Below are 15,358 nucleotides of genomic sequence, written 5' to 3' on the forward strand. Positions count from 1 at the left end.
CAGCATGTATGTAAGCGTGTGCAAGCCACCGGAGCCTCTGTTTACATGTGAGCCTATCACTGTTGCCGGATTTAGAGCATCTGGAGGACAGAGAAATCTTTCGTGCCCCTCGCCCAGGGACTCTAATTATTTTATCTTTCCTCAGGAACTCGCTTTTTCCATTTGAATCCCTCCCAATGGCCACTTCAATCCCTCTCTCCCCCCTCTCTGATGAAATTTGGATTTCCTCGGCAACATGGAGCAGCTTGAATTAGAATTCTCTGCATGACGATCCTGGTAAGGACTGTGTCTGTTCCTTTGGCTTTAAGCACTGATGCACTGAATCAGATTTATTATGGTGCAGTGCTGGGGTAGAATCACCAGAGAAGAAATAACGACTGCAAAAATTTGAAAGGACAGAAAAAGAGATGATTTATAAAAATATATAGCAAGAATTATTTTTGCTGTGTCATCCTAATGCAGTGTTTTGTGGTCCTACGTATGTGTAAATGCAGCTCACTGATTGCATGCATGTGGAAATGAATGTACTGTATGGGAGCGAGAAGGAATGTGTGTTTGTTCATGTGTATTTCTGTTTGTGTGTGCTTGCACCTGTTTGTTTTTTAATGTGTTACGGTGTGCCCCTACATGAGTGTTTACTAGTGTATCGCTTCTATGTGCATCTGTATGAAAATCTGTGTGCGCACCTGTGTCTGTGTATTCCAACAGTATTTGCAGGGTGAGCAATGGCGTGTTCAAGCTTTTTGTTTCTGATTGAATGCTTTACCATACTGATTGTTGTTCCCTTCTAATCATATCTTATTAGTGTTTTTTAGGAGACCATAAACCCATCTGGCCTAACATCTTTTTATTTTGGTTATATAAATGCTGCTATATAATCTCAAAGCATTTGCTGTATTCACTCCCTGGGGTTAAATAATATCATAAAGGTATTTCAAGTGCCACAGGTTGCAAGGTGGGGGTGGGTGGAATCTTTGTTCCATTATGTATGTAGGTCAAACAATCCAGTCATTTCCTTTCATCTTGCAGCCTTTATTCATTCTTGCATTCTTCATAATTGTGTCTGCAGTATGCTGGCATAGACTCCTATGCTCCCATGTTAAGCGTGCAGCACTACAGCTGCAAGCCATAGGTTGACACATCAGGTGAAGTGTTTGCTTATGCACAGAGGCGCCACAATGCTTGATGTTCTCTGAGACTCCCAGAAATAGGTTCGATTAAAAAAAAAATGTGTGTTCAACTTTCAACTAATGTGCTGTAGTCATTTAATATAAAACCTTAAGTGTGGGAAAATATAAATTATCACTGCTTGGACCAGAGAAACCACATTTTACCCCCAAATCAATATTGTTTGGGGTTAAAGTGCCCAACATGCTGAGCCCAACATGAGTTTATCTTTTGCATGGCCAACTATTACATTTGTCTTACCCATAAACATGCATCATCAGCTATGCTGATTCAATGAAATACATGCATTATGTAATTTTCAGTTCATGAATGGCCTTTTAAAACCATGTCAGTGCAACCACATTCCAGATAGTTTCAATACACTTTCCGCTGCTGTATTTATGTAGATGTTTGCAGAATTGTGACACATCAGACAGGAAGTAGTCAACTCAAAACAGTTCTGACTCTGTAAGCCAACCAAAGCTCGAATACTGTTACATTACAATTTTAGCTATTGCTTTAATCTTTCAATTTGATTTTATGGCAGCCTTTTTAAAATTTCCCATTGGGTACATCTTTTTCCCCAAAATAATTTCAAACATGTATACAGACTACTTGCAATTCCAAGACAGAGTACTAGACTACAATTTGATTACTCAGGTTATGTGGTTTCAAATTGAAATCTGTACTGAAAAGGCATGTACTTTAATGTATTGCATACAAGTAATCACATGCTTTATTGAATTCGGTGACAAAAAGGGAGAGGTGAAAGAACATAATTTTGCCCCCAAATGTAAAGTTAAGAAAATATTTGGTCATATATAATAATATATTACTATTTAAAATCAATATAATGGATAATATTAATGATGAGAAATTATCTTTCAAAGAGACCTCTTTGATTGTCGTCTACTGTAGATGATTAAACCCTGATGAGATCTTCAACATGAAGGCATGATCTTATGTCTTATATACTACACACTACATCCATATACTCTGTATTATGTTATACAGTTAATAAACTGCCTGTCCTAATGATATGATCGGCCGTAAACTCAGTCATTTAATGAATTGAAAATGTAATGCAGTGCAGTATACATCCCTGGATTATGCAGATTTAGTATACGACTGTTTTTCTTCATGTTCTAGGTAGGGTAATTATGTAGAATGCTTTTATCGAGCAACACAGGGATAAAATGGCAGGATCCCCTAGAATCTAAACATTACAGGATAATGGTGCATTTCTGTCACCCCAAAGAGACAGGACCGTCAAGATGGTTGGACTTTCTGTAAATAATAGCAGCAGGACTTATTGACAGAAGCCTCTGAAATCAGGACATGGCAGCATAAACATGGCAGCATAATTGTCTATAAAATGGCAGCAACTTGTTATTGAGGGGGTCCAACTGACAAAAGGAACCTCTAGAATCAGGGCAGTGCAACATAATAGTTATTTTCTGTCACCATAAAAAAGAGACACAATTAAGAAGGTCAGACAACATGTATGGTCCAGCCTGGTGACAGGAAGAGACGAGAAGACACCAGGAAGATCAGTCAGAGAGGACTCAATCTCGTTTTCCATAAATGTATTCAGAAGGTCACAGTGCTGCTCCTCGGCAGCAGCCTCCCCCATTTAAATTTAATCATAACAGCTTTATGTAAAATATGAGACAGCCATGGAGGCGGATAGGGGGTTGAGTCTCCCTCTGACTCCTACACTTGACTGGTTTCATACTCAGGCATTTCTAGGTATTTAAAAATGGATCCAGTGATTCTGTTCCCCCGATGTTACAATACTATTGTGAATATTTCAGTGAATCTAGTTGTGAGACTCTAGCGCGGAGATTTGCCTAAATTAATATGTGAGGCTCACTGGTAATTTTTATATGGGCAATTTTGTATGAAATCTAACAAAATCACTCATTGTACTGTCGATAAAGGGGCCTAAGAAGCTTGGCCAGTGTAGAATTGCCTCAGGGATTGCATTGAGCCCCATTTCTTTCCAATTCAACTCCAAACTAGCATCCCTGTTGGTTCAGAGGGGAAAAGGTTTGTGTAATTACCAGCTTAGGCTGAATATAGCTGTGAATTTCAAGCGGAATGGGTGTTAATGAGGAAAAGATGCAGCCTTTATGGAATTATTATTAGACATTGTCAGACAGCTGAGAGACAGATCCATGTGGAAATATTACCAATTAGACTCAGTGCAGGCTTCAAACCACAAGCCATTTTATACAGAACAAAGCATCCAAATGAAGTGAAACCAACTGACGGTGCAACATGTTGACTTTCCCGTTGGTGCTTGCCGAGATGTGTCATCAACCATGGTTGTTTGCATATTGCATAAGTCTGATGTTCCCCCGAATAATATATCGTATTTTGTATCTGATACTACATGTCCTGTTCATCTAGTAAAGGTAATTCATGCTTTGATGATGCAGAGTGAAATGTTTCTACACTGACGTATGCCTTCGGTTTCCCCAGTTGAAACCTTGATAATGTGATACAATCAGTGATTACTGTCCTTTGTTGAACACGGGGAAAAGATTAAACAGTTGTCAAAGTATTTCATTTTACATTTATATGTTAAATTATTTCCCTTAATAATTTACTGTTGAGTGGCCATGGATCAAAATGTTGATCTTCTCAATTTCTTTGCTGAAGCTGTTTTGTACTATAACTCCTGTGACTGACAAGAGCAGTGGGAACATAAGATTATTATTTTTCACAGTCTGTCTCAAGTACGGATGTAGATGTCAGCATCAAGGTGTCCAGTATTTCTGCCTCAAGTCAATTTAACAGATTCTTGTCTCTCAAAAAGTCCTGCTTTGATCTCAATCTTAATGTTGTCAGAAACTAAATCAAAGGAGCCTCACTGTGGAGTTGGAAGAAAATGCAAAGCAATACCGTAAAAACTCAAATGAAAGTATTTGGATCTGAACTTATCCATACTTACACAATGTGCATTGCTGTCTATGGCTGATGAGCAAAAACATTTACTTGTAAATTATGTGGCAAAACAGTTACCTATTAAAATCTGTCAGTTTAATGCCAAAGCTAAAAGCTCTTCTTGCCCAGAAGACGTCTTTTGCACCTAAGGTTAGAGTTTCAACTTTAAACCTAGTCTAGTCTAGTTATCACAATTATAAGATATGGTGCATAATATAGTATTGTACAACTAGACAACTTCATATAAAGGTGAAGTGGCCCATATGGTACAGTATGTAATATGTAGATTAATTTGACAGGAGAGAGGTGGGAAGGAGCACTAGGAAAGGGAAGACTGATGAAATGGCAACATTTTGTGAGAGGAGAAACTGTCAGAGTTTAATGAAAAGGAATGTCCAGAATGGAAAAAGCTAGCAGACAAAGAGAGAAGTGAAAGAGAGAGGCTACATGTCCACTGTGATTCCTCTCAAGGTCATTGCCCAAAGAAGAGGGGGTGAAGAGAGACAGGTGGAGAGAGACAGTTCCAGGGAGAAAGAGAGTTCTAGGATTTACATTCCAGTGGGGGGATTTTCTCCTCCGAGAGTGGGAATAAATATGATTGTGCTATAAATTATAATACAAATGTTTGTGATTTGAAAAGTAATTCAAAACAGAGCAATAAAAACATTGGCTCGTTTGACATTCTTAGGATGTTTTGAATCACGTTTGAACCCTTTAATTCATCTAAATGCATTGTACAATTACACTGACTCTTACAAGTGATTTTTGAATTACTGGACACAGCTCAGATCACTCTCATTATGCATGTCACCACACTACATAAAAAAACATATGAAGATTGAACTGTAGCACACACTCATGCACCAGATATACTGTACAGTCATAGTAGTTCTTAAAACATTTTTAGACAGATGTAGACAACCCCAAAATAATATACATTCATATTTGACTTAAACAAAATGTGGATGTATGGGATACCAAGTATAGATACATTGCATTAAAATTTTGTCTGTTTGAGGGGGACCAGACAACAGTCATACAGAAGAAGTGAGGATTTATTCATGAAACCCCTGTTGACCTGTTTACTGAGCCTCTCTAAGTGAGACAACTTATGGCATGAAAAGATGCAAGTGCATAATTAATCTTTATCAATGAACATGTTCTGTGTATTCACAAGTCATGTAATAACACTTTATTCAGGAAAGGTCCAGGGGATAGGTTTACACAGAAACTAAAAGATTTTTTTTTTTTGCCACATCATTCAGCAACTGATGCAGACTTTGAATTTGAGGGATATCGTAAACATGCAGAAAAATAAATAAACCATTTCGGTTAGAGAATAAGTGGAATAGACACTTACTGGCTTGCTGGATATGTTAAAATAACAGTCCTTGGCATAGTAATGCTCTAACTTTTTATACAACCTGGCATTTGTAAAGTATAATTTGAGTTTATACACCATGGGCAGAATCCTTTACCCACCCTGTCGGGTGGATATTTTGTTCAACAAAAATGTGTCCCACAACTCACGAAACATAAGGCCTGATCAAGGACCACTGCTGGGCAACCAAAGCTCACTTCTATTATGTTTTGTTAACAATAATAATAACTGGCACCAATGTCATTCTTGCTAATTCAATCAGTCTATATAGCTGATTCAGCTCCCACTTCTCAGCGACGACATTATGAATATTTGATTATACAGTAGATAACCGTTTTTCCACTTGATACTCTATTGATAATCCACTACAGTTTTATAGAGACATTACACTTCTCCTTTTACATATTTAGGAGTATGTGCGAGCTTTATGGATACATTTCATTATCATAATTAAATATTTTTATAAGAGAAATGTTTGAATAAAACGAGAGTTAGTAGATTACACTAGGTGTCATGGAGAACATGGATAGAACAGGGCATAATATCCATTGGATATAATCATCATCATCATCATAAACCTTATTTCGGACACTTACTAGGTCCATAGATTACAAAACAACATACAGACAAACATATAATAAAATCACGAGGTATATCATTTTCTGAGGAGGCTCAGATGCCAGTGAGTCCACATATTAGAAAAGCATCGCACTGAACTTAGTGCCGGATTGGTCATAGAGGTTGTAAGTCTGCACATGCAGCTATACATGAGTCTGCGCAGCACTGCAGGGCAGGTGGGCACATCCACATTAACAAACATTTGGCTTGCACTGCTCCATCGCGGTACACTTAGCAGCATCCGCAAGCCATCATTATAGGCAACATTCAGTCTGTGTATACTACACTATTTGTAGTGCCTCCACAAATGGGCAGTATACATGGGGGTACAGTATGCGTTGAAAAGTTTGGTCTTAACTGGTGGTGAGCATGCACCAAACTTTAGGATCAGCATATTAGCTTGTCCATAGAGCATTTGACACTGTCTATTAATGTCTCCGTCATCAGACAGGTCAGCACAGATGTAATGTCCCAGATATTTACATTCATCAATGACATTCATTTTGTTTCCAGACAAGAAGAAGTCGGGGGAAGAGAGTTTAGAGTCCCCCCTACTCCGGACAATCATGATGTTACTTTTCTTTGCATTGTATTGGATATCAAAATCTGATCCATATTGGGAGCACACCTGTAACATCTCTTGTAGTCCAGCACTATATGGACAGAGAATTACTAAATCATCAGCAAACATTAGATGACTGATGATACTGTTACCAACCCTGTCAACCTGTCATTTAAAATAATTGACAAATCGTCCATATAAACATTAAACAAAAATGGAGACAATATACTGCCCTGCCTCACTCCATTAGAGACATGAAATGGGGCAGATATATAATTTCCCCATTTCACACACATACTTTTTGGGCATACCAGAGAGCCAGGATTCTTATCAGACATTTAGGAACAACCCATAATTTATAAAATAACTTTTCATGGTTCACATAATCAAATGCTTTTGAGGCATCAATAAAACACATAAAAATTGTGGTATTGTGACTGTGATACAGCTCTAACAGTTCTTTCAAGGCTAATATATACATGCCTGTACCATGTTTGGGTTTAAATCCAAACTGGTTGTCAGAAGTCAGCAGAAATGTTTCCATTTTCGTAAGAATAGCTTTCTCTAACACTTTCGACAGAGTACTAGCCAGAGCTATGGGCCTAGTCTTTGCTGTTAATTTTGCCCGCTTTATCTTTAACCACTGGAACCAAGATCACAGACATTAAGGAGTCGGGTAAAACTCCATGAATCAAAAATCCTGTGATAAGTCTTATTTATGGTTTAATAATGTACTTTATCATTTGGTGTCCATTACATCCCATATTGGAAACCAAACATGGTAGCAGAGGTAAATGTGGTAACCCTCCAATATTTTATTGTCAACTATTTACAGATAGCTATCACTTGAGGAAGTGCTGGGAAAAATTCACAAGTAAACCACTGTTAGAAGTTTATGTTGTGCACAAAATCAATTGTCTGACAGTCTTCATTACCAAGAGAAAAATAAACGATTGCATCGTCTACTGATTTTCACTTGTCCCTTTAGCTTTGTTTTGGTTTTGGTCACATAGAGTCCTCTCAATAAAAAGAGCCCAGAGCTATTATTCTGAGTTAGTATAAGACTTGTCAGAGAAGCTATCCCACATACAAGGCTGGGGCTCAAATTGTATGATCAATGTGGGAAGTAGAGCTTGAAGGCTTCTACAAGTTAAAGCACCCGAGTCGAAAGTAAATAGGGTTCAAAAAAGCTCAAAGAGTCTCTCTCTTCATTTATTGCTGCTTGGCAGCAATTTCAGTGGTGTATCACTCCAAGGTCAACATCCAGACAGTTGGATAGAAATAATCTGTTTAGTTTCCAAGCAACATATTTGTGAAATCTAATGTATAGAATCCTTGAAACAATACCTATGTCACTGTTTGTTCATTTATATGCTGCTGATTACTACTGAGAGTTCTCCAAAGAAGAACAGAGACAATTAAACCAAATTGAGTTTAAATGGGTTAATGTATTTACACTATGAAGGGCAATGAAATTACATTTTAAAATAGGTCAAGAGCAGAACAGTAATAGTTTTGGTGATACATTTACTTTCGACAGCTATCCTCTCTGAAAAGCCCAAAACAGGAAATGGACTAGCCACAAGATGCTACACACATTTAAATAGTTCAGAAACAACACTGTATACTGATTTAATTTGAATTTTTTAAATTGCAAACTGACCAAATATATGAACGACAGTGAGAAATGTAAGCAGAGTTATATCCTCTATAAAATACTTGACATATACACAGTACTTATACTTGCAAAACACAACTAATATATAATTTAATCGTCTTATTTCCTTGTGTTTACATAGGTAAACAGAAGGATGTTTTCTGGGGAGGCAGGTGGGCACAGCTACCTGGTGGCATGCTGGCAGCCCATCCTGGTGCTGATGCTGGGCACTGTGCTGTCTGGCTCAACCACGGGCTGTCCGTCCCGCTGTGAGTGCAATGCTCAGGAGCGCTCGGTAGTGTGCCACCGACGGAGACTGGCAACACTTCCTGAAGGCATACCCATTGAGACTAGACTACTGGATCTTAGCAAGAACCGCCTGAGAAGCCTGGGGCCCGAAGAGTTCATCAGCTACTCTCAGCTAGAGGAGTTGCAGTTGAATGAGAATACTATCTCGTCCATCGAGCCTGGGGCTTTTAGCAACCTTGTCGGTCTGCGGACTCTAGGACTGCGCACTAACCATCTCAAGCTCATTCAGCTGGGAGTCTTCACAGGTCTCAGCAACCTCACCCAACTAGATATTAGTGAGAACAACATTGTGATCCTGCTGGACTATATGTTCCAGGAGCTTTACAATCTGAAAACCCTGGAAGTAGGTGATAATGATCTGGTTTTCATTTCACCCAGAGCTTTCCATGGACTCAGCAATCTAGAAAGATTCACCATGGAGAGATGCAACCTAACCTCTGTGCCCACGGAGGCCCTGAGCCATCTGCAAAACCTGCTATCGCTGCGGCTACGCCATCTCAGTGTCAATGTCATCCGAGATTACTCCTTCAAGAGGCTGTACCGTCTCAGGGTCTTAGAGATTTCTCATTGGCCCTCCCTGGAAACAATGACGCCGAAATGCCTGTATGGACTAAACATAACATCTTTGACCATCACAAACTGCAATCTGACTGCAATCCCCTATCAAGCCATCCGACATCTGGGGCACCTTCGCTTTCTGAACCTGTCCTTTAATCCCATTCACAATGTCGAAGGGAACAAACTGCACAATCTAATCAAACTCCAAGCTATTTACTTGGTGGGAGGGAGATTAGCAACTATCGAGCCCTACTCTTTCCGTGGACTGAACCACCTCAGAATCCTCAACGTATCCAGCAATAGCCTGAGCACCCTTGAAGAGTCTGTCTTTCACTCAGTGGGGAATCTGGAGACCCTGGCTTTATATGATAACCCCCTATCCTGCGATTGTCGACTGCTGTGGGTCTTTCGCCGGCGTTGGAGGCTCAACTTCAACCGGCAGCAACCCACCTGCTTTTCACCGAGTGCCGTGCAGGGCAAAGAATTTAAAGACTTCCCTGATATTCTCCCTGCTGATTACTTCACCTGCCAAAAGTCTAAAATTCGAGACCACAAAGCCCTACAGAGGCATGTGGATGAGGGGACCACTGTGCATTTCACTTGCCAAGCAGATGGTGATCCAGCTCCTGTGATAATGTGGCTATCTCCCAGGAAGCAGTTCATCACAGCCAAATCCATTGGCCGACTTACAGTGTCAGCTGAAGGAACACTAGAGGTCCGCTACGCTCAAATCCAGGACAACGGTACCTACCTGTGCACTGCGATCAATGCAGCTGGAAATGATTCAAGACCAGCTCATCTGCATGTGCACAGCTACTCCCCCAACTGGCCCCATCAGCCCAACAAAACGTTTGCCTTCATTTCTAACCAGCCCAGCGACGATGGTGCCAACGGAACCCGGACCATGGTTCCTTTCCCGTTTGATGTGAAGACTCTGGTTATAGCCACTACCATGGGATTTATCTCATTCCTCGGTGTTGTCCTCTTCTGTCTTGTTATCCTGTTTCTGTGGAGTAGGGGTAAAGGTAACGCGAAGCCAAACATAGAGATTGAGTATGTGCCACGAAAGGCAGACGTCGGTGAAGGCAGTCCTACTGATGCCCCACGTAAATTCAACATGAAAATGATGTGAGACTCAGATATTGGTAACCTCACTGACTTTAAAGAAGGTTGGATACAATATGCTCTTGCAATACATGTTGAATTGATGGGAGTTTTAGAACATACACAGCAGAAAAGGTCTCTTGAGACGATATCCAAGACTGTTTTACCTTCAGGGACTGAATCTTAAGAAGCAAATGCTGAATTTCAAGTATTGGACTTTGTCAGTTTTTATGGGCAATAGATAAATAAGCCAGTCCTGTTGTTTGCTCCTTTGTGTCAGTAAAGGGAGATTGTCAACCTTATCTAGCCTTTTGACTAAATGTATTTTTCTTGTTCTTTCCATGTACATTAAGCAATGGACAGAGAAGCATTGGTAAAAAGAATAGTAGAAAGCACAAAACTTTTCAAAGGTCGCAGTTCATGGCAAGAGACACAATATCATGATTGAGACAAGAGCAAGAGTAAATAATTAGTTAATTTATTTTTCCAAAGTATTATGCTTGACAATCCTAGAAAGTCAATGACTGAGATGATTGATAAGTATTGTATGATGTACAGTATTCTGTTAATTTTTCCAGGTGCATGTGCAGTAGCACTGTGCTTTCCAAACCCTTGTTTTGTATAGTCACACATTCATACAAAAAACGTTCATACATCATCGTACAATACTTTTGGCGTTCATGATTTGATGCCTTACGTTTTCTTTGTGTGTTTTCTTGTTTTGAATTAACTAGAACAGGCTGTTATAATGCACATGCTCATGTTAAATGTATTTTTTATTTGGTAGAATAAATACCCAGCCATAGTATTGAAGTTAATAATGTGTTATGGACAGATGAAAGGCCAATTAAAATATTAGCATTGTATACATTTTGGGTAATTATTTTATGATAACCTTTGTGTATGAAAGTGGTGTTCCCAAAACATGTGATGTGTTCATTCTTCATGAGAGTATGTTTCAGGTGATTTTCTAGTGACATTATTTGCAATACACAACGGTATATGTATTATTTACAATACAACTCTGAGTACATGCCTGGTGGAGAGGCATTGGAGAAGCAATGAATGCAATTGTCAGTCCACATGTGTCTTATGATACAAAATCACAAATTTACTTCATGGTAGTATTGTGGCCATCCAAAACACATACTTTGAAATTTCAAAATTGCAGGTTTAAAACCTTGCCAACATAATCCAGCCTAACATAACCCTAATCATAAATGTAACCGTTCGTCAACATTATAGGTTTAAATCTTGCACTAAATCTAAAGAATCATAATAGTATTCTTTTTAACCTAAATCTAATCAGAATCAGAATTTGGTTTATTCACCATGTAAGTTCACACAAACAAAGAATTTACGGTGGCAGGAAGGTGCCTACAATAAACATATACGGATCTTAAATAAAAAATGCAACACTTTAAATATAACTATTCATCAACATGACTATACTCTGAAGCCAAACAAGACTATTCAGTTGGATTTAAACTGAACAGGATTTAAATTATTCTGAACACTGAATAATTTTATGAATAAACATACATACATATTTACCCAAACAAAATTGCAGAGAAGAGTGTAAACAGTATATTGCCAAATATTATTGCCATCTTACATGTTTCTGATACCAATACATTAAACCACTGAATCTCAAAGTGACACTGTCACTGTCTACAATCCTTCTTGGCATAACATGGATTGCTGAATGCTTAGTGCTGCAACTAAAAGTTGTCAAGCATAATTGCTCCAATTGCGATGTTAAAAAACATCAATAACAATCCCAAATACTAGATCACATTTATGTGCATGTAAGGAAACACACATGGTGCTTTAGTTATTTCCATTTTACTCATGCTCACTGAACTTGTTTGCGGTCGGTACGATAAAATTAGCCTATGGGTGACAAGGTCCTGGAGCCTGTGTCCACTCAGGCGGTGCATCAACCATCTCATTTAACCTTTGAAAGGCCTTTGATAGGAAACAGGTTCATTTTGACCTCCTTTCAACCCCTTCAAGATAGGGAAGGGGGTCTCATTAAATATCTCATTAAAGCAAATCGTATGGAATTATTTTCTTTTGTAGTGTGGCATGACATTGTCCTTGGTCCTGTAAGGTGAATCTGATTACATTGCTCTCAAGAGTTTGAATGCACTGACCACATGAATCTATGTCCAAGGAGACATTATTAAATGTTAAAAATGACAAAATGTTAATGTCCAAGGGCATTGAATTGTCATTGTAATGCCAATGTCTATAATTAGTGTGAAATTATTCCGAAATTTGATTCAGGTTGTAGATCATACTGTCAGTTAGCTTCATAGGATACCAAGTTCCCTACGTTTGCAGGTTTAGTCAACAGGGCACTCAATTATGTAGAAGCTTTTATGCCATTATAAACAGCAATGTCTAGCCATATGTTAAGTCATGTGCATTCATTAACAAAAGTGTGGTGCACATGTTATTGCAGTTGCTCAGGGAAAATGTTGCTATTTAATGTATAGTATAAGTATGCATCTGTTCAGACAGTGGAAGGCACAACATGGATTAGCAATTCAGCCCTGGAGTTTTTGAGGATACCACTTCCTATAAAAAGCATAAAGCCTATGCACTAGCTCTTGAAATGTCCGCTCAGTATCATTAAAATAATGATTGGGTTACAATGTTAATCAAAGCCACAGTAGAGACAATGAGACAATTGAGCTACGTTACAATGATGTGTGGTTATGTTTAGTATCCATCAAGTCGATAAAAATGACAAAGACGTCATACAATACCTTACTAATTGTCAATGTATTCAAATGCAGATTAATATGAAGAATTTGAAAGGTCCTTTTCCATTCAACCAATCAAATTTATAGTGCCTTCTAAAAATAATCCGACCCTTTCACTTTTTTTGCTAAATTGATTGCAGATGATTTCGAAAGGCACACATCTATCTGTAACGACAGATACTAGACAAGAGAACTCAAAGGCGGAGACAGAGTTCATTAAAAAAAATCTTTACGTAGCAAAAGGTGTGGTACACTGGAATGCAGTCATTAGTACAAGCATATAATCCAACAAGAAGAAGACAAGGCAACGTCCAGGAACAGAGTAGAGTTTGGTAACAGTCCAAAGCAAACAAACCTTAAAGGGTAGGAAGAAGGCAGAGTCCTGGAGACAAAGCAGGGTTCATTAAGTAGTGAGACACTAGGAATAAATGTTGGGACCCTAGACACAAAGGTACTAAGATCCACTTGCACTGAGGGGCAGAAAAACCGCCCTTCCCAGGCTAAATGCCCTGGGAAGGAACAGGGGAAACTAATCAGGGCGGTAAAGACAATCACACAGGTGGGACCCACACACACAGGGAAGAAAGTGGAGAATGGCTCTACCAGGACCATTTATAGTGTACACAGGACCACCATCAGTGACCCAGGGGGCGGGGACCGTGACTTCCGGTTCCAGGTCAGAGAACGGGGCGTCAGGCAACCATAGACGCACTGAAAGGGGGGAGAGACCAGTGGCTGACCCAGGCAGTGTGTTGTGGGCATACTCTACCTTTTCAGGTTGGGGAGACCACTGAAACTTCACATTAAAGGAGGTCAGTACATGCAATGGAGCAGCAATAGTGCTGTAATTACAGATAACCCTTTCATATACATATTATTTTTTAAATGAAATTTTGGATTTGTTTATGATTCTTGGGCATGTGCTACTCTGCCACAGCAAACTTATGCTTGATCCATTTGGACGCTGGCTTCAGAAACAATCATTGGAAAGTGACAGTGGGAACATGAAACTCACCTTTCTCTGCTTTTACAAATAGCTTGTTGAGGAGAAGGTGCTGAAGCACTAGACGGATGTGCTGTATGTGAGTTTTTTCATTTGGGGAGTAAATGAGGATACAGTCCAGGTAAACAAAGACAAACTGATTAAGACAATTTCTAAAGACTTTATTCACCAGAGACTGAAACACAGCTGGGAGATTTGTGAGACCAAAGGACTTTATGAGGTACTCAACCCACTGGGAGCATAGAATGCAGTCTTACACTCACTCACCCCCCTCCCCTACCTTTCCTAGATTGTAAGCATTTCCAAGAATGAGTTTAGTGAAGATCTTAGCACCCTGCAGTTATTCAAATACCGAATAGATGAGAGGTAATGGGTACCTGTTCTTGATGGTGATTTCATTTACCCCATGATGATTGCTACAGGCTGTAACATGTTGTCTTTCTCCTCAAAAAAGAAACCAACCCCAGCAGCAGAAGAAGATGGGCGAACACTACCAGTTGCTGGTGAGGAATTTCATTAAATTCCATTTCAAAGATATATTCACTGTGGGGAAAAGTAATAATGATGAAATATCTTAGGGATATACATTTCCCTAATTAGATAAGACTATATAGTAATAGTGTTTCAATAACTACAATAAAGCATGGGTCACATTCTCAAAAACATCTGCTGCTGCTTTCAAAATACATAAAAAAAATACATCCTGATGGGCCCAAAGATCATACTGGGGATTGAAAGATCTTAAATGGACTGTAGTCACTGGGGAGGAAATGTGATTTCTGATGGACAGTGTGTGTGTGATTGAGATGGGGATTATCTATCTTTCTGTGCAAACATGTAGACTGTGTAAGTGCATGCCTGTGTGTACGTATGTGACCTTGGGTAGAGTGCTTGAGTTTTCTGTCCTGTCTGTGAAACGCCAGGGAAATAAATACAACGGCTCTACTGTAGCTTAAAGCTTCGACAGACATCTAGAAGTAAGGAAGGGGTCAAGGACTACCATCTAGTATTCAAGAAATTATCAAACAATTCAAGGCATTGCAACAGATATCCAACCAGGGCCTCAGTTAAAGCCCCTAACCATGCCATAGCCTGTAGGAATGTTTTCAAATACCTAGGAAATAAATATCTTATTAATTATTGATCCACAGTCCAGCAATGCATTATTCATGCCTTGTTATCCGTGCATATTTTATTTGACTTCCCATGGAGGTAGGTGCTTCGCAAATAACTATGTTTTATGTTTATGTACAGCATTTTCTTTTAATCAGGGTACATT

General features: G+C 39.1%; 1 protein-coding gene across 1 annotated transcript; it reads left to right on the forward strand.

The window, feature by feature from the left end:
• Positions 1-211: 211 nt before the first annotated feature.
• Positions 212-11,141, forward strand: lingo1b (leucine rich repeat and Ig domain containing 1b). Its single transcript, XM_067249115.1, has 2 exons — positions 212-276; positions 8,477-11,141. Exons 1-2 carry the CDS (start codon positions 265-267, stop codon positions 10,331-10,333), a joined length of 1,869 nt encoding a protein of 622 aa, XP_067105216.1. The 5' UTR covers positions 212-264; the 3' UTR covers positions 10,334-11,141.
• The last annotated feature ends 4,217 nt before the right edge of the window (positions 11,142-15,358 follow it).

This window comes from Osmerus mordax, chromosome 13 (assembly GCF_038355195.1).
Source record: "Osmerus mordax isolate fOsmMor3 chromosome 13, fOsmMor3.pri, whole genome shotgun sequence".
Lineage (NCBI taxonomy): Eukaryota > Metazoa > Chordata > Actinopteri > Osmeriformes > Osmeridae > Osmerus > Osmerus mordax.